This window comes from Neolamprologus multifasciatus, chromosome 1, assembly GCF_963576455.1.
Source record: "Neolamprologus multifasciatus chromosome 1, fNeoMul1.2, whole genome shotgun sequence".
Taxonomy (NCBI): Eukaryota; Metazoa; Chordata; class Actinopteri; order Cichliformes; family Cichlidae; genus Neolamprologus; species Neolamprologus multifasciatus.
Window position 1 is genome coordinate 22,554,508 of NC_140439.1, and position 20,324 is coordinate 22,574,831.

Genomic DNA, 20,324 nt, shown 5'->3' on the forward strand with positions numbered 1-20,324 from the left:
GAAACAAATACACACCTGTGCCTTCAGGCTTCTGCTCTTCTTTGACACATGCATTAAAGTGCAAACACAAACACACATATGCACTACATGCACTATAGCGGCTTCCTTTTCGCCTGGTTTGAATTTGTAAGCCCGAAGCTCCTGCCAAAGCTCCTGTTGCTGTGGGGAGAAGCAGCTGCGCACTCATCCTACCCTCCTTCCAGTTTTCCAGCTAATGGAACATTCCAGTGCTCCCGCACACCCCCGCCACAATAACAAATTTGGTACATCCCATTGGTGCTTCTCTAGCTGGTTTGTCACTGACTCAGTAGTATCGCAGCAGTCAGCCAAACAGTATTTTGAGCACACGCTTACCGGCGCGCGTACACACAAACAACACCGCGCACATAGTCTGAGAGTGAGGACATAAGACGAGAGAGTTATAAAACAGAAGGAAAGAAATCCTCGGCTAGTCCTTCCACTCAACAGTCTTCTGGTTGTTCTGCATCCCTGATATGACCCTGTTCAGTCCAAGATGTGAGTATACCGAAGTGTTTCGTTGTGTATGTGTGATGACGCCTGTTTTAGTGGATGTTTGCATGCACCACGGTGTTTCTGAAAGATAGTATTTGCCATTGTTCCTCTTATTCCTTTTCTCTCCACTGCCATTTCCCCCCTTCATCCTGGAAGCTTTTCAGCTTGTGCGTGCTCATCTGTGCACTTCAGCCTGAAGCTCCGGTTTCTCTACATTTGTACCTCAGAGCTGTTTTTCTCGGTTTTCCCTGTCCCTAAACATTAGTCCAATCAGAAGATGCTGTGGTAATATAGGAGACACTGGACTTGAGGATGTTAAACACTGTGATGCATTAAGAGGTGTTTCAGGCAAATTTACCTTTAAGCAAAAGCCAAGTGTGTTTCTCCTATTGGCAAGGTCAGCACATGGTCTAGTCTGGATACAAAGGCTTTTGCTAGTGAAATGACTTAAAGCTTAATTATGTTGTAATACCCATCTCTCCATATGGATTGAGATTTCTTTATAGTTTTCTTCTTCATTTGCAAAGTGAACAGTGCATCCATGAACAGTTCCTAATAAGACTACATTACCATGCAGGCACAGTGCCAACATCTTTTCACAACTTCCACACTAGTTTGGAAACCTCAGTCTGTTCTCAAAGCTACTTGTCTGGTGGGGAAGCAGAGGCTTCAGACAAGGTCAGTATAGACTAACAGACTCCACGGTGAAAGTAAAACGCATCTTAAACTGTTAAATACTTCCACAGTGCAAAAATAAAGTCAAGTCACTGTTGTCGTCTCCCTCACTATAATGCTGCGTTCTGCTTCACTGTTGAGACGTGGTTTTTAGCACACTAGCATCTCTCTCAATTTACCATGTATCCATGCCAACAAACAGTATATTTCCTGTTTTTTATTTGTTCCTTAGATCTGTAAGTAATAATTTATGTTACACAGTTTCGTGTTTTTATCTGTGAGTGGAAACTAAGTGTTCATGGTTGCAGGAACGTGCAGAGACTCGGCATATCGACAAGACCTGCACACGCTGCACTTATACCTAGACATCGTCAACACTTTAATATACAGGGTACCAGGATGTGAATTAATTAATAAGCTTTATGACAAGTGAGGGGGATTTATGTGATCCTGCAGTCACAATGATATCATCAACTGTAAGTCTAAATCAAATAAAATGTTAATTTCTGCTATTCTGGTTGTGCGGCTTGATAGTACTGTATATACTGTGCCTTGACAAATTTGTTCTGGTCCAGAATAAGTAGTAGTAAAAAAGTAGTAGGCTTAAGTAAAGCCAATAACCAGTGATCAAAAGAAAAGGCACGAAGGACAGACAAAGAACAATACAAGAGCAGAAAATATCTTACTGTAGTTTAATCTTTTATCAAGGTTCTTTTGTAATTTAACCAATCTGCTAAATTGAAATCAGCTTCGCAGTCCTGGTTTAAATGATTGTTGCAAAAGCGTTCAGCCATACGCGCTCTCTTTTCTTTCACTTTTAGGATGCAGCGCTTCAGAAAAGCAAAGTGAGTGTGCGAACGGTATTACCAAATATTCCATTTGAATTAAATGCCTCTGAAAATTTCAGTGTCAGTCAGCAGCTCAAGCGTTTGCGTTCTGCTCTGAAGTTAGTTACTCGATTTAGATGTTGAATCAAATTGCGCTGAAAAATACATCAAACATTTAGGGATGCGGTTCAGCCCAACGCGTGATAAATTGAAGAATTGGGATGAAAATAAAAATGATGATAGAAGACGGCAGATTTAGCTGTTTTTATCTGATCACATTATCCAATCTCCCACACATCCGTGACTTCAAGTGTGTGTGTGCGTGTGCGTGTGTGTTTTCAGACCGTTTCCTAAAAAAGAATCTGTGAAAACAAAGTAAGTGCTGTGCACAGACTCCCCTTAATGCATGTGTTGCAGACTCTTAAAGTCTGCAACTTTCAGTGTTTTCCAATGAGGTGAATACACAGATTCCTATTTCTTAACTTTGATCCAGGTCCAAGGTTTCATTAGAGCAGGGTGGGTTCTGATTGACTGGGATCTTCAGGGGAAATCTAGGCTCCTTCTAGCTTTGAAAACTCAGAATAAGAAAAGCTTTTCCACATTGTGTCTATGTAATTTTGTTTCCAGGTAGTGTGATTAAGCTGGCTCTAACTTTGGCTGGGTATGAAGCAGCACTCTGGCAGTCAGCCTGACATCCGCTGATACAAAGCATAGTGATGGACTGTGGCGGAGGCTGAGGCTTTATAACCCATTACAGCTGATCGCATGTGACCTTGCTGTGTCCTCTGATGCTCTTTGAGCCAGTTTTACAAAATAACTGTCTAGCAGATTATACTGCCGTTTGAGTTCTATATCTCCCTGCCAGTTTGCACCTGGAATCTCTCAGGGTGGTCATGGATTTGTGAATGAGTCCTGAATCACTACACAATCTTGTTATGGCTGAAATATTAGTATTCGTTGAAAATAATCCAATTTTGCACGTATTGCAGAATTGCTGTCTGTACGGTTTCTAACCACACAGTGAAGATGTAGTAATGTTTCAATTATGCGTTTATATTTAAACCATATATTTTCTTAAATCTGTCATCTAAACTAGAAGCAAAAATAGAAATAAAACTAAAATAATAGTCTACTTGTGATTGCCCTCCAATAAAATGGATGGTATAAATGGATAATAAATGACAGTAGTGAAACATAGTGGTTGTAATCTGCAACATGTTTTCATGATAAAAGCTACAATTTTGACATATAATCCACAATACTATATGTATGTCCTCAAAACTCTTTAGTCTGCATTATATTCATTTAGCAGATGATTTTATCCAAAGGCCTACAATAGTAGTGTGTTTCAAACAAGTTATTCTTTTTTATAGCTCTAATAAATGCACAATGTAGCTGCTTAAAGTGAGACTGTTTGGTATTTGCAAGGGGAAAAAATGCATATTGCATCACAACAACAACCATGAATCACTGTTTCCTTTGCGTTCACCGTGATTAGAGCAGGGTGGAGTATTTTATAACACTGTGAGTTCACTTCTTTTTCGTAGGCCTCTATGTTTCTGTAGCCAACTATAGGGCAGAATCTGTGTGTGGCTCACCAAAAAAAAGTCGTCATTTATGTGAAGTCACTTTAATTCAAAACAGTCGTAAACGTTGCAAGACGGTTTGCAGTAAAAGAAGGAAAACGCAGTTTGCCTTGTTTTTTGAAACTATACCTCTGAACAGAAAACCCCCAAAACAAAACAAAGTATAATACACATATATGTACGTGCATACATGCGTGGGCATAGATGTGAAGTCTGCAAAGGAGGAGCTAACTGTGGTGTATATAGGATTTTGTTTACTCTGATAGCACACTGATTACCTCCTGAGGTTTTGCTCCTGTTGAGCGCCACAACTGTGCTCAGCAGCATCCTCCCCTCTCTTCCTGTATAATGGCTTCATCACGCAGTCAATCATACAGTCATCCTGTTGCTCAGCAAACTCATTATAAAACTCAGTTTTGTTTTCCTGCCACACAATGCCGAGCCATTATATTTAAAAGATAATGTGTAGGCCTTTTGTCCTTTTAGTGTAAGGAGATGTAGTCACTTTTTCATGAAAATACTATGTCTACTTTGGGAGGTAAAGGCGCATACGTATGTCTAAATTTCTTTTTACACTTTCAAACCCATACTTAATTAATTGTCGCTTCCAGCAATTTGACAATCATGCTGTGCGAGTGTATGTGCAGCTGGCCCAGTCACACTCCATTCACCACCCATCTGTCCATGTCAGACTGGACTTCTCTCCTCTCCTCTCCCCTTCTCTTTGCTGCTTTCCTCCTGCCTGTTTTTTTGTCTTTTACTCACCTTTGGTAAATTGACAAGAGAGCAAGCACAGTGAGATCAGTGAGCTGCTGGCGTGTCCTGTAATCAAGATGGTTTATGGTTAAATGGCTAGTACAAACATGTATATAAAAGTGTTTGCAGGAGAAAGAGTGAGATCAGAGCTCAGTTGAGCTTTTTAGAGGCTGTGCCAAGTTTCCAATGTATCCTTGCAGACAGGAAATAAAAATGGAGTGAACAGTCTAGCTCAAAGTGGCTGGAGGGAGGTGGACATGAAAACAGATACTGGCTTCTGTCAGTCTTAGCTGGCCCTTTAGTCAGCATCATGTCAAGGTGCTGTAGATTATGTAAATGCTGCCAGAATAAAGAAGACCCAAGTGTAGGATAAACATGACCATGTGTATGCCATTTAGTCATCTGGAGGTTCCTGTGTGTGCGTGTGTGTGTGAGTATGTGTGTGTGTTTGGTACTCTCTCTTTGTTGTGTTGCAGTATGTTGCTCTTTATTGTATCAGTACAAAGTTAATTGGTTGCTCTTTCATGCAGACATGAGCATGAGTGGAGAGTTGAAGTCAAGCCGCTCTAGGGCAGCCAGTAAGAGGGCCAGCAACACCACTTATGGGTGAGTATGACACCGCCCACCTCCCCACACCCACAAAGCTCACACACACACACAGGAACACTGTCCTATCCCCCACACACTCAGAGATAATCACGCGCTCTATTATTTGCTGCAGCCCTTTATCTGTAACTCAATGGTTGCACCTCAGCTTTCCAATCAATGCAGCATTATTTGTTATTAGCTTCATACCAGTGTATGTAAGCTGCTATTGATTTTGGCCAGAGGTGCTGTCTCCATCAGTCAATGTTTGAATCCATCTGTTGATGTAGTGCACACATATGATTGGAGCTGATTACTGTTTATTGCTGACAGTTCAATACTGCGGTGTGCAGCTACACTAACGTAAACTCTGTGCTCAGATGGCTGGGGAAGGGAGTTGGAGGGGTAGTGGAAGAGATGACAGTGTGTGGGCTTGTTTGAATTCGTTCATGGCTTCATTACTCAACTCGAACTCTCTCTTTGAACTGCAGATTTTTCTCTGGCTGCGGCTCTGTAGGCCAAAGCTCCTTTTATTAGCACAAACCACTAGGGCAGGGCGATATGACCAAAAATATTTATCACGATATACATTTGAAAATTTGCGATAATGATATATCTGACGATATAATTGACACTAGACAAAATACTGTACAACTCCACAACTTTATTAGTGCAAAAAACCCCATCAATGTATTTTCACTTAAACAAGCAGCTGTTTTTTGTATGTGCATTAAAGTTACATAAAAATGTAACAGTGCATATTCCTTGCTGACAGTTTAACCAAAAGGCATTTCCAGTGGAAACTGGTCGACATATCCTCAGCATAACCATGTGTAATATCCACAAAACTTAAAAAGAGGTTATACACACACAATACCGTAATATTATGTTGAAGCACAGCACGTATCACTCCGCGAGGTGATACGTACTGTCGGAGCCGTAATGCTCCGACAATCCATCAAGCGGTGTGGCTTCGTAGCTTAGCAAAGTCGTACTGAAACATCTGACAGATTTTCGAGCGCCGTGTACATAAAATCGTTTCGAGGTCAGTAAACACAACCAGAATTCATACATAAGGCACACGGGATTATAAGGGGCACTGTCGATTTTCAGAAAAATCCAAGGATTGATTTTAAGTGTGCCGTATTTTCCAAACAACACGGTAATAACGACGGCCCGCTAGCATGCTCTACCAAAAATAGTGCTTTGTTGTGTATCTGATGGACGAAAGCTAAACCAGTTCCACACCACTGAAGTTGCAGCATTTTAACAAACCAGTTCTGGTTCATCCGTTTCATTTAACGATCCGCTTTCGCTCTTCTCATTCTGCGTCGCCGCCATGTGCGTATGTAAACATAGGCAGTGCGCATGCGCGTTTTACCCATATTCTATCGCGATATTTCATTTTCCTATCGTTGCCCAAAATTACACCGGTATTACCGTGAACGGTATGATATAGCCCAGCCCTACAAACCACAGAGAGTATCGTCTTTTTGTTAAGTTTGAGTCGATCCTCATTTTGTAGCACTCACTGGTAATGGCTCATTGTATGTACTCTGTAAATCCATGTATGTCCTTCAAAATTAATTTAAAACAAAGGGGAACAAAATAGAAAAGTCCAAGAGATTTAGAAAAAATCACCAAATTCCCAAATTAAATGATAGTTTCTAAAAGCATACAAAAGTGTTTTTTTAACATTTAAGAAGCTAGGATGAGAAAAACATTAATTTTTAAAATATGTTGCCGGATGTCCACTCTAGGATTAAAAAAATACTGCAAACTAGGTTAGGAATGCAAACAAGAATAGAAAGTGAATATTAACAGATGTAATGATATTGAGGCCAACTTGTTTGTCTCGGTCTCAATCAGAAAATCTCATTAATATTCTATCTTCTGTGCAACAGGGCCTCCACATGTGTTTCCAGCTCCACAATACACACTGATGATTTTTAGTTCAAGGCAGCTGTATTCATGTCCTTCTGTTGGTTTCATCATATATTAGAGTGGTGTATAGATGTAAAAATAGTGCAGTATGGGTCATTATGTATTATGTAGACAGCATGTCCTTGAAAACAGTTAATCCAGCTCTCTGCTTGTGCTCCCTGCTCCAATCCCTCTAACCAGCCCTGCCTAAACCTTGAACCCCCAAACATTATTCAGCCATTCCACCATGCAGTTATTCAACAGCACTGCATGCATTAATGAGGTTAGTCATACAACACACATACTCACAATGACTAACACCCAGTGGAAAACACCTGAGGTATCAACCCCAATATAGCCTGATATAGCCTCCATGATATTTTGCAGAAATGACATAGACTTAAAGCAGAGGACGTTGGATTTCTGTGGTCGTTTGAGGCTTATAGACACATCCAGGAGGCTAAACTAAGCACGGGACACATCCAGCCTGTTAACACATGCAAAAAACATGATTACAGTCATGCAGGTCGCTCTGTGACACATGTGCAGTGGTGCTTTAAGCCTGATGTTAATCTTCACGTCAGCGTATTTATGGACAATGCTGTTCTAATGATAAGCAGGTATTGTTTTGATAAACAATTTAGATTGCTATACTGACATATATCACTTACCGCACAGACTTGTGGATGTAATTATTTTTGCAGAGTTTTGATCATCACTCAAACTGTGTGCCTCACATCCCATACTTCACATACTTACACCAGGAGTGGGCATTTCAACTAAAATCCTCTTCAGTATTTACCAAAAACTATTCAGCTTTTCCTCAAATAATGTCCAGGCCCCATTTAGCTTTGACTCTCAAATGATCGTGCATAGTTTTTTAAGGTGTTTCTGTCGTAGTCATTGGCTTTGCATGTCTTCCCACTTCACAGATCTCATGTTTTTTTCGACCAACACCATCTTGCTGGTGAAAATGAGGGAAAATAATCATTTTGACAGTAGAATTAGTCAGATAACCTATTATATTTTGTTGTGTATTGCCATGCATGTTTGAAAATCAGTAATGTCTGAAACTCAAACTTGCTATTTTGAGTCTGTTCACATTTAAGGGTACATGAATGCATGATGGTGTACTAACTAACTGTCACAAAACATGAGGATGAAAAACTGCCTTTTTCTCACCCTTAGTGGTCATGTGGTCATTTTTCTAGCCACATAGCACAAACCACCAAACAATTTTCACCCAGCGTGAAGAAGATTAATTGCGTGTAGTGGCTCAGTCACACTAAAGGAAAAATAGGACAGCAGTGTCCTTGCGAGTAGGCTGCCAGTTATTGCATTTATTTATTTATTTTTCTATTTGTATTTGGCAACTAGTTACAAGCAGTTTTGGTGAGCAACTGGTTTCTTGATGGTTAAATGTCCAACATCCTGAGTGTCTGAGTGACCAGAATGTAAGGAAGTTGCCCTGCAACTCAAACCAAACATCACACGTGTTGTGTCATCTTGGTTTTATTAAACACAACTGTTCTCTTCCCTGGAAATGAATTTAGCATTATGGTCAGACACGCATCAAATTGCTGATGTTCACAAAATACACTGCATGAGTGCAGCCTGCTAACAGAAGTACCTGAGTTGAGACACGCTGGGAAAGTCAGAGGATTACATTATTACAGTTCATCCCGAAAGGGACACAATTTAATAAAACTGACAAATCACAAACTCATAGTGGCACTAGAGGAAGATTCAACAAAGTTTATGCAATGAGGATTTGTGTATATGGCCAATTTTCTCCATACATTTTAAAAGGTAATCCATCAACAGTTATCAAGACAAACCAAAATTACCAACCATTAAACTGATGGCAAAATCAAATGCATGACAGTAAATTGCAAAATAAAAAGGAATAAAATTCTTTCTTTTGGCCTTACTGGAAGGCAGTGTTTACAATTCCTCTGCATACCATATATATTTTGATTTCTAAAGAAAATGTGAGCAGTACAGCTACAGTTACACATGAAAATGTTGTGAGGCAGCTACCAAAAGATCTCTCTGTCCAGGCTCCAGTAATCTTGCTTTGTGCTGCTAGCAGCAGCGTGCCCTGACTACTCCCTCCCACTATTCTCACAGCGCTGGCCAACAAACGTTCGCCTGTGGCCTAGATTACTTTGCAAACAAACTTTCTAAGTCATGTCTAAGATGCTAAAGCAGTGTAATCTACTCATCCAAAACCATGTAGTCTACCACTCTTTCTAAACTGTTATTATGGCTTGAAAGCTGGATTATGAAGCTCAAAATAAAAAATTTAAACTCTATTGATAGTAAAACCCAATAAAGGTTTTCATTTGATGTCTTAATGCACTGCAAGTCATTTCTTGCCTCATGATATCAAGCACTGTTTTTTTTTTCTTCTGTCTCTTCCCACTGCCATTCTCTCATGCACTATATCTACCCCCAGGCTATTTCCTCTACAGCGACCCTGGCAACATATGGGTGTTGTCATCATTTATCGTTCATGCTTTCTGACTGTCACAGGTCCTCTCTATTGGTGAGCCACAGCTGTGGAAGCAGTGATGGGGTGTAGCGAGTGGCAAATGTTCCACAACCCAGATGCTGTTGATGCTGCAGCCGTGGCCCTCGTGTGCTCCAGTGCATTACTACAAAGCTCACTGTACTGTGTGGCCCATATAGGAAGGCTCAGGTGCCATACGAGGGGTCTCAGAGGAGCGTGTGTGCTTGAATGTGTGTGTGCGGTCAATGTATAGTTAACCCATGGCTTGGGATAGAAGACTGGGTTGGGTGATGGAGGGAGGCTTGCTGTTTAGTCTTTTTTGGCCTTTATCTCTCAAAGCACTTGCTGTTATAATTAAGATGGAACAATAACACACAGGCATAGTCATGTTAACTAATATTTTCTTCTCCCCTTGTTATGTGTGATAAGACTTTCGTGGCTGTAGTTATAATGGATTGGATTTATATAGCGCTTTTCAAGGCACCCAAAGCGCTTTACAATGCCACTATTGTTGTAATTTTTTTTCTCCCCGAAGTATGTCCAGTCTATCTTAAGGTTACTACAGTATTCATTTTACTAGCTGCTCCATTTGGCTTCTCAGTGGTAAGGGGAAGGAGAGAGGCACAGAGGAGGGGGATAGGAGGGTAGCCTTGAAACCGAGTGGCAATGTGCTGAGCATCTGGTCGCTGGTATTTTCGTCTGATTTCTTCTTTAATTATGAGAGGGGCTACTCATAGAGGAGTCGGTGTTAGGATGGAAACAGTGCGAGCCATCTGTTAGATCAACTCAAAGACGCTGAAGGGGGCAAAAGGGGCAAATATGAACTCTGAAGTGGCCAAAAGCAGTAGATGATGAAGTCCTACGTTATACACAGTGAACCAGAACTTAAAAGCTAATTTGACTGCACGGCAATGGATAAGAGAGTGACAGGAAATATTTTAGGTCATATTTATGACTTAATTCAATGTTGCTCTTTTTTTATTGGTTATGGTAACACTATAAAATCACCAGCCACATCATTAGGTACACTTTTGCCTTCAGAGATCCCTAATTTATCAATACATAAATTCAAGGTTTTGTTTCATATTGACATGATAGTGTCACACAGTTGCTGCAGATATGTCGACATCAACGGACATCAGTGATGTAAATCTCCCAGTCCACTGCATCCCAGAGGTGCTCTGTTGGATTGAGGTGACTGTAGGCTATGAGTACAGTGAACCCATTATGATGTTCAAGAAACCAGTGTGAGATGACCTGAGCTTTGTGACATGGTGTGCTACCGTGCTAGAAGCAGCCATTAGAAGATGGTACATTTAAACAATATTCATTTGGTACTAAGGAGCCCAAAGTTTTCTCCTTCTTCCTTTGGCTGGTCCCTTTAAACAGGTTTTATGCTTTCCACATCCACAAGTCCACTAGGGACCGCTAGGTACCTGTGACTTAATTTTGGGTCCCTGTCCGTGTACGCAACAGAGTATAATAGCTTTAGTGGTCACATAAGTAGATCATCTGCCTCCATCTCCGTTTAACCCTAGCATCCTCTTCTGTCACACCACCCTCTGGATGTCCTTCTTTACTACATCCATGAATCTTCTCTGTGGACCCTTTTTTCCTGTTGCCTGGCAGCTCCATATTCAAAATCCTTTCACTGTTTCTCTTTTGCACATGTAAAAACCATCTCAGCCTTTCTTATTCTGTCTACAAAATAAAGGGCCCAAACTGTGTCATAAAATAATATATGTTCTCTTTAGAGGCGACTGTGTAGGAAAAACCCAGTAGATCAGCAATTTCTGAAATGCTCAGACCAGCCTTTTTTGTGTCAACAACTGCCATTTTCAAAGTCACCTAAATCACCTTTAATCCCCATTATGATGCTCAATTTGAACTTCAGCACGCTGTCTTGACCATGTTTACATGCCTAAATGCATTGAGTTGCTGCCATGTAATTGGCTGATTAGATTTTTGAGTTAAGAAGCTGTTGAACAGATGTATCAAAGTGGCTCTTGAGTGTACTCTCCAAGCTTGGCAGAGTGAATGGGAATGTGTTGTCACACATGGGGAGAGCTGGGGAGCACAAATACTTTGTGACTATACACAATTTTCAGGTATCTTTACTCGAGTACTTATTTTTCTTTTTACTGTTACGTCCTACATTTTAAGGCAAATATCTATATTTCCTACCACTTACATTTTTGAAACAGATGTGTTACCTTTGGTTTAAGACATTTGAGGGGAGTTATTATTTCAAGTCTCTGCACCCTTTAACAGTAACACATGAAAAGCAATCGTAATGGTAGGTCAATCAAGGTTATCAATTACAAAGAGATATAAGTTGTATCTGATATAACACCTCATTTGTTAAACCAGATTTTAGATCTGTATTTTATGTAAAGTTATGTTGTGAAACATCCTGGAAAACAAACTGTACGGTATACAGTATACTAACTGTGTGGTATTTAAAGGTTGCATAAAAATACTGTACAGTTTAATGTACTGTGATAGATTGAAAGCAAAGAACAGTGTGTGACTGGTGCACAGCGGCTTTGGTGTTCATGGTCAGAGTTAGGCTAGATTAAGTGTGGCAGAGATAAATTTGAATTTAAGCTGATGATGCTTAGATTCATTCACTGAACGAAGTATAAAGACAGTGTAAACATTGTACTGTCAGTATAGAGGATGGAAATCAGCAAAGACCACTCATGAAACATCTGCTGACATCTTGTTGAATTCAGTTGTGTAGATCCACAAAGAGCAGTAAACCTCAGGTCAGCTGATCACAGCCTGTACATCTAAAATCGAATGGATCTTACAATAGAAGTTATTCTGGGATGTGATTGTTTTCCCTACGTGGAACCACTGCAGTCGATCTTAAGATTCCTCCACCCACTGAATCCCCCTTTAACCCTGACTGTGCTCATTTCACAGGCAACAGAAAATATATATATTTTTAATTCTCCTTTTCTTCTAGCCTCATGTTCTACTAAACTGATTCAATCTGGGTACATAAGAATTTAAATTTGGACTAAAATAAAGTTTGTCTTCTCATGTGCTATTATAATTTTGTGAAATTATTATAGTACGAGGTTCAGTTGGCATCGCACAAAAATAGCTTGTAAAAGTGTCCTCAAAAGAGCTTTCTTACTTTGAGTACATTTCAGAGCCTTTTAAATAAGTTGTACTCGATTTGAAGTAAATATAAGTACTTCTAATTGAGTATTTTTTAACAGAAGTATCTGTACTTCTGAATGTCTGTACTTTTGTCACCTCTGATGATGGGGAAAGAAGAACGAGCAGACAGGTTTAAACCAAGTTATTTTAAAGAAAACAAACAAAGATGAATATTAAATTCCAAACATTCGGTAGGATATATACACTACACAGCCACGTCCTATTACAGCTTTCAATTAAACATACTTGTCTTGACTGTGCATGGCGTGCACTATTAGTTTTACATCATGAAAGACCAGTAAAAACTCTTAAAAAAGACAGATGACATAAAGCTTAAGCTGTCATTCAAGACGGCAGTGTTGGGAATAATCCATAAACCTACATTTGAATCTTAAAAAAAAAATCCTCCTCCTCCTCATTTGTTTCTATGCAGCACTTGTTTTGACAGTTTGTATATGAGGGTCTCGCCTTAGGCTCGGTTGGCTGACATCTGTAAATCCACCAGCAGTGCAAAAGCAAAGGGCAAACTGAGGCACAGTCAATGTTCGCCGATTTTAAGAACGACCTCTTTCTGCTGGATACAGTTCTGTGTCTCTCGATTGTCACAACGCAGCTGACTACCAGCTGTTATGATCCCTACCCAGAGCCAAATGTGCGCACAACACATTGTAATCAATTTTTTAAATGACATTTGTAAACATTATTTATAGAAAGAGGAGTGCAGTTTGCACAGAATGAGAAAATAAAAAAGGCCTCACATTTATTAGAAATGCAAAAAACAGACTTCTGTCACTTGTAACATATAAAGAGAAATAAATATGTAAAATAGATGCAAAACCTGATTACACCACCTCCTGTGTTCTTCCCAGCTTGGGCTTTGGGTTTAGAATTGACATGATATCATTGTTCCTGATCTATGCCCAAGACTAGTGTGAGCTCATATCTGAGATTGTGTGACTTATGTATGGTAGGGGTAAAATAACATTTATTTCCTTTCATAAACTCGAAGTAGTTGCCCTGTCCTTGCTAACTTTGCAAAAAGTAACTGAGCAAGGGATATGATATTTGATGTTTTTCATCTGCATTCAAAAAGTATCTAACAAAGAAAATAGCTCACCTATTGCTTTGGTGTCCATTTGTTTAAAAAGTACTTTGCTGTGTATTCCAGTTTACAGTGATGGATTTCTCGCTATTTAATTTATCCTTACAAATAGGACAAATATTCTGCTTATGTCTGCACCTTGGAAAAATTAAGTTAAATCAAGTGTGGAGGAAGTTCTTTGTCTGTGTGACTAATGCATCCGTGTTTTCTTTGTGAGCAGCGTTGTTGTTGTTCTGCCAGACGATGAGGCCAGTCGAGTGCGAGGCTCGCTGAGTGTGTCTCCATGTTTAATATCACGGCTCATTCCCAGATCGAGAAGATTTGAGTATTAATTGTGTCAAATCCTGAACACTGCATTTTTTAAAGTGTTGAAGACTTGTGTGCAACTCATTTACGCTCATGTGAAAAAGTGGAAATCTGTTATATTGAAAACATTACACAAAATGCTGACAGAAATAAACCCAGATTAGACACTTTAGATGTTAGTAGATTTTGAACAAAGCACTTGTTGCATTTTTTCACAACACCTGACATGTGTCCAGCAGCGACTAACCAGGACAAGTAAAAGTAGCGTGAACTTCTCTGTGAAGCTTTTCATTCTCATCACAACCACGTTTCTTTTAGTGTGTACAACAAAGTGACAAGGGAGGAGAGTGACTGTCTGAGAGAGTGAGTGAGAGACCATGGTGGCAGCCTTGACTTGTGCCTCGGCCAAAAACAGCCCACTAACTATTCATCAAAGCCTACTGTTCCCTCCCCTTTCCATGTGAACATCAATTTTACAACATAACTGCCATTTTCATTTTTGTGTCCAGCTTTTCTCTCTGTCCTTTGTCAGCTTGCTCTCCGCATGAATGCACCTGTGTGATGTGCCGTTTTCAGTGCATTCCTGAGAGATGACTAGGGCTGGACTGTGGGTAAAGGTCAGTGCAGTCAGAGGTGGATGTACTGTTGGGGAAAAGGTCGCTTTCCATGGAGACAGAAGGAAAGTGCATCTGCTGGTTTCAGGGCCACTGACAAAGCCTTTGAGAGAGTAGAGAACAACAGAGATGATAGAAGATAGGGTTCGAGCGGTTCGAAGGAAGGAGCAAGGGAGCGGCAGGCTGGCTGCAGACACAATGTTCTTTGGAAATAAGGTCATGAGCCAGCAATGGTGACACCGGTGGCTCAGGGCATAATGGCAGGAAGGGCCATATTCACCAGGAAGAAAAATCTATCTCTTTCTGTGTGTGTGTGTTTGTGTTGGTTTATATTCATATACTGTGTGGCTGTGAGCATTACCAGGCCAGATGAGTTATCTTTCCTGTCCTACAGGCTTATCACTCTACCGTGGCTGGCCCCTTTGCTAATGAAGTCATCTCTATCCCCACAGCATTCTCCACACTGGGAGGAGAATGTAAGGCAAGCAGGTGGAAAAAAGCAGGCATGAATAAAGATTGATGCAGAAACTTGAAAGACAGGCAGGGTGTAATACCGTAACAAGACAAGTGTGAAACAATTGGGAGACGGGTACGTAAGAGAGAAAAATGCAGAGAGAGGAAGAAATAACAGCATTCAGGGAGAGCGAGGGGTGAAGAAAGCAAAGGAGAGAAAGCAAGTGAGCACTGCACTGCGTGTCATTGGCCCCCTGGCATGAACAATCCATCTCAAATTGATCTTCCAGTTCGGCCCAGCAGGGCATTCTGAATCAATCTCAAATTGATCTCTGTGCCAGAGGTCGGGAAAACTAGCAGTGGAGCTTATCAGAAATATAGTGGTGCTGGGAGGATCTGACAGGGAAACTTATCACACTGCACAACAGGAAATGGGCTCTGAGCCCCCGGGGCAGCGAGAGGACGAGTCGGCTCCCTATACACACGCAAACCACAAGCACAATCACGCACAGATTCAATGTCTCTGCATGTACCCAACACACCCATACACTGACACATGCTCCCCAATGTTCAGCACAGTACAGAAAGGGTATACTGTGCATTCACACGGGCTTATATACCATCACAATCACACAAGCTCTCACACACGTGCGATCCAGGTGTCAGCACACACACCTACAGGCTGCCTCACAAAATACAAAGTTTGTCAGCGCACACTGTGTCAATATATTTTAACCTAGACATGTGAGATTTGAGACCTGGAGCTCTTAATGACTTATAACACATTTAATGTGTCCTCAGCAAGGCTGTGTGAATGGCCCGAGGAAGGACGATCAATACTGGATTGCATTTAGACGGTCAGTCAGCTTAGGGGAGAAAGCTGCCTCTCCAGGCTTGGTAAAAAAGTAAAACGATATAAACAATTGTTCAAAGGTGACTTTTGTCAATATCACTGGGAACACTTAGAAAATCCAGTCCAGGAGCACAGGAGCATGTCCAGCTTCTTAAGAGCACAGAATAATGTTTTTATACTCAACTGTGCGTGTCCGGTGACCAATATCCACATGTCAACATCAATATTAAAACCATTTGCCTAATATTTTGTAGGTCCCGCTCTTTAACCCTCATGTGGGCTTCTGCACATCCTGCAGATATTCCTTCATTTCGGGCCCTGGGTGCTTGGGCTCTTGGTAGTATCGACCCATTCCTGAGCAGTTTTTTGTGGTGGGGCAGGATGTGGGAGGCTGCTGCTGTCAGAGTGTGGTGTACTGACTGGGTGGGGATCCTTTATCTATAAAGATTGCTAGTTAGGTGGTACATGCCAGGGTACCATCGACATAAACAACAGAATCCAAGATACAAGCAGAATATTACGTTGTATGAGAACATAAGTGTCAGTATTTTAAATGTTATGACTGATCAGTGTACATTTCACAGCCCTTGTATTGCTGTGTCTCACTTCCAATTACTTCTTGGATCGCAGGACTGTAGCTACCAGGAACCAGAAGACACAAAAAACTTACTCAAGGTTTATTCTGATGAGAGCTGCAGAATGGCACACAGATAGGGAAAGGTGAGCAATACAAACAATGAGTGGCTCAGGGAGTACAGTGGAAAGGGTGATGATGGGAGGGGTGTGTTTGAGCATGTCAGCGTTTGGGAGGCAGGAGCCCCTTTTTTGTCGCCTGGACCTGAAAAGCTCACTGTCAGCACAGAGAGGTAATGGGGGTTAGCGGGGTGAACAGAGGAGGTGAATAGTGAGTGTGTGTGAGTATATAAACAAGTGTGAGTTTGTACAAAGAGCACTACGGTATTTTAGTAACCCCACTGACCCTCATGATTGCAGATGAACAACAATGGAAATGTACGTAATGCATATGAAACTGTTTGTCAGTTTGTTGCAGGATTTTGCACAAAATAATTTATTTTCAGTCTGTAAAATGCCGTAAGAGGTGGAAACCGAAAAGCCAGCTCAATCGCATCTTTAAGTGGACATCTTGTTGCTTCCTGTCCTTTGCCAAAATTCCTAAATAACATCCTTTTTTTCATGAGAACCAAAAACAGACAAAACCTTTTTTTTGACCTTGGGGCCCCATGAGGAACAAATTCATGCACATGCACACACTTCAAAGTTTCCTCCTTTCAGCTTTACACTCCATTTATTCTTGCAATCTCACCTGCAGATGAAAGTCCCTCAAATGTCAGTCTCGTACACCTTCCCCCACATCGATGTTTTCATCAAAAGAGTTTAAAAGGGTCATTCGTCAACTAAATACATTCCTTTATTCATAACACGCACCTAACATCATGGTTATCTGTAGACAGATGAAACACTAAAACTCAAAAGTACCACACTGTGTGCCATGTATGTATTAAGTATAACAGTACAGACAAATTTCTACATGTGTTAGACTCACCATAAGCTCCAGGTGCAAGATTTAAAAAACTAGATCATAGACTGTATATAAGAAATGGGCATAGTTATCATGATTTCACTTTGTGGTTTATTGATTTGGACTTCTGAAGCCTTTTTGTTATGGGGTGTGTGTGTGTGTGTGTGGGGGGGGGGGGGATTAGTTACAGAAATGAAAAATGTTTTTAAAAAATAGCCATTTGATGAACTCTTGTTTTTGGCACTTCTTTGGGATTTTTGAGACCAGTTGGCTACCACACGTTTCTGAACAGACTTCACGTGAATTTTCACCTTTAAAATTTACCTTTTGTTCTGTTTGAGCATATTAAAATTTATTGGAATACCCTGTTTAAAAATTCTTGACTGTGCATATGTTAATTTGCATCATAATAACAATATGCTATTAAAATTACTTGATGACTGCACAGTACAGAAAATAAATTGGAAGGCAAATCCATTTCTTCCATAAGTCAGTCCTGTTCATTATTTTGCAAAATTTTCTGCAGTGACTCACTGCAAAAATAGATATTAAAGGGAAAGCTAACATGAAAGAAAATGCTATAGAAAATCTCTTATGTCACATAAATTTGTTATTTCCCTCATTTTTTTAAATTTATGTGTAATTGTTTTTCACAAATGCAAAGCCACATAAATCACACAGCATGCAGTAATCGTTAGTTGTGCATTAGTTAAAAAGTTTCGACAGCATCTGTTTGACCATTTAGTTCTGCTGCATTACTCTTAGATTTCCTTAAAATTCTGCTAACGACTTGGCTTCCACAGCACCATACTGCGTAGTTTGTCTCTGAGCTGTGCAAACACAAAGTCTTGAAGTATCACACTTGTCTCCCTCCTTTTAGACACATGTGCCACTTGATTCATCTGCCGCTTTTAGTTTTTGTGTTAGCAAGAGTCAGACAGATACAGGGAGGTTGTTGACAGAGCACTGCTCATGTTAGCTGAGGATAAAATTTTGTCCAGTGAGGTTCGTGGACTGCAGTCTGAAGTTGACTCAGCAAATGTCAGTCCTGTCGATCACAGTTAAAACTACAGATGGCTCTCGTGAGGGGCTTTCTGAATGGCAGCTTATTGTTTGCCCTAGATATCCTCTAAATGTTCATGTCCTCTCTTGCTAGGTGATGTGGAAGCTGACTGCGTTTTCTCCATGGCTAAATGAGAAAAGTCTGACTAGACACAGCTGCTCACACATGCTGAAAGCCGTTGTATTTTTGTTGCATTTTTATGACAGCGCCTTGTCTTTATTGCTTTTCTTTTGATAGACAGCAAAGATGTTAATTTTAGCTCGGTGTAACCATGCTGCTTTGCCCTTTATGCAGTTGAGCCAAACTGACTTTTAGCTTTTAATTCTTCAGTAATATCAGGACAGCAGCATAGTTCAGAACATGGAAACGATGCAGGGGCTTGACAGAGTTGAAAGGGCTGGAAGGATTAATTACTCCAGGCAGCTTTGGTTAACCTTTTAAGTTAGCACTTTAAGTCGGTTCTGATGGGGGACCTTGTTAGTGGAAGTGTCTTGATATTTCTGTTCCTTTCACCCCTGTGGGTAATGGCTGGATTGGAGGGGTGCCGTGCATGTCACTTGTCACCTTTCCGTGTAATGCTGCTAATTAGCACTAAATAGCCTGATCTCTGAAATTTCCAATTACTGCTCCCAGTGAGACCCTGAGCTTTTGATAAATAACACCATACTAAAGCAGTTGGCCCTCCTGGAGAGAAGCCACACATATAAGTCTTCAAAGAGGTACATGCACCACATTACTTCCAGTCAGATGACATGTTAACAAGGACCTGTCCCCATTTCCTTCACACTCCTTTATGAGCCGTTATCCAAAAGCTCCTTTCAGAGTTATTTTTTGTTGTTTTTTTAAAGAAGAAGCTTCATTCTCTTATTTTGTTGTATGTCGAGCTGTGTGCAGATGGTCTTAAGTCATGCAGAAGAATTGGACTTATCCCTCTCCCAACACCCTGCCTCCAGGAGGATCAGGCCACGCTGCCGACACTGCTGAGAAGAGACTGTTTCTAGCTCTCATACACGTGGAACTAAAGCCACATTTATCTGCATATGCACATATTTATGAAGTGCATACATACCTACACCCACATAAGGTGCATACGCGCTTGCGCTACAGCCACTGTAGAATTCACCCAGTCACAGGGTATGCTGCATGTCTTCTCCTCATTTAAAAAAATGAAGCTTTTGTCTCTGATCTTTTGTTCTTAAACTTGTTTTGTATTTCTGTGTCAAACAGAGGCCAGCCAAATCTAGCACCTGATCAGAGTGAATATGAATATGAAGTGTTTTGTCTGGAAGAACAAAACATGTACAGTATTATTTATTCATGTGCTGTCCTACTACTGAATGCTAAATGAGCAATTAGTATAAAAGCTGTTTGGGCATCTAATCACAATAAACACCTGCACTGTAAAACCATCTGATTAAAAAGGCAGATTATGTTTTTTGTTTAGGCATATTCACAGTCCTGCTAGCTCTCTTGTTCCAGTCTACTGTATCCGCTCTTTAGTGTTTTATAGCTTTCAGACATTTTAATTTCAGTGTCTTCAACTGTGCGATCAAAGCCTATCTGCAGTTGTGTATGTATATATGCATTTTCCTTTGTGGGAAAACACAAAATGTAAGAATCTGATTGTCAGCTTTCCATCGCTGTTTACTGGTAATATGTCTAAAGTCCCAAAATGGATGAGAATAACTTCCAGCTCATATTCTGTAGCTGAATGACCGATCAAACAATAACCATACCAGGCCCTACCCCTGCCATGGCTGATCCTATAAGCCCAGCCAGGAATGTCCACACCCTGACAGCTGTGGGAGAATCTGACTCATTCTGCCCAATGTCCGCATCCTCCTG

At 40.6% G+C, this 20,324-nt stretch overlaps 1 protein-coding gene across 1 annotated transcript in view; it reads left to right on the top strand.

Moving 5' to 3' along the window:
- The first annotated feature begins 318 nt into the window (after positions 1-318).
- The window catches only part of LOC146525744 (uncharacterized), a 42,624-nt gene continuing 22,618 nt past the window's right edge, over positions 319-20,324 (top strand). Inside the window, exons 1-2 of the mRNA XM_085167762.1 lie at positions 319-516; positions 4,888-4,963. Coding sequence (XP_085023888.1) covers positions 495-516; positions 4,888-4,963 — 98 coding nt within the window. The 5' untranslated portion in view covers positions 319-494. The remainder of the gene's footprint in view (positions 517-4,887; positions 4,964-20,324) is intronic.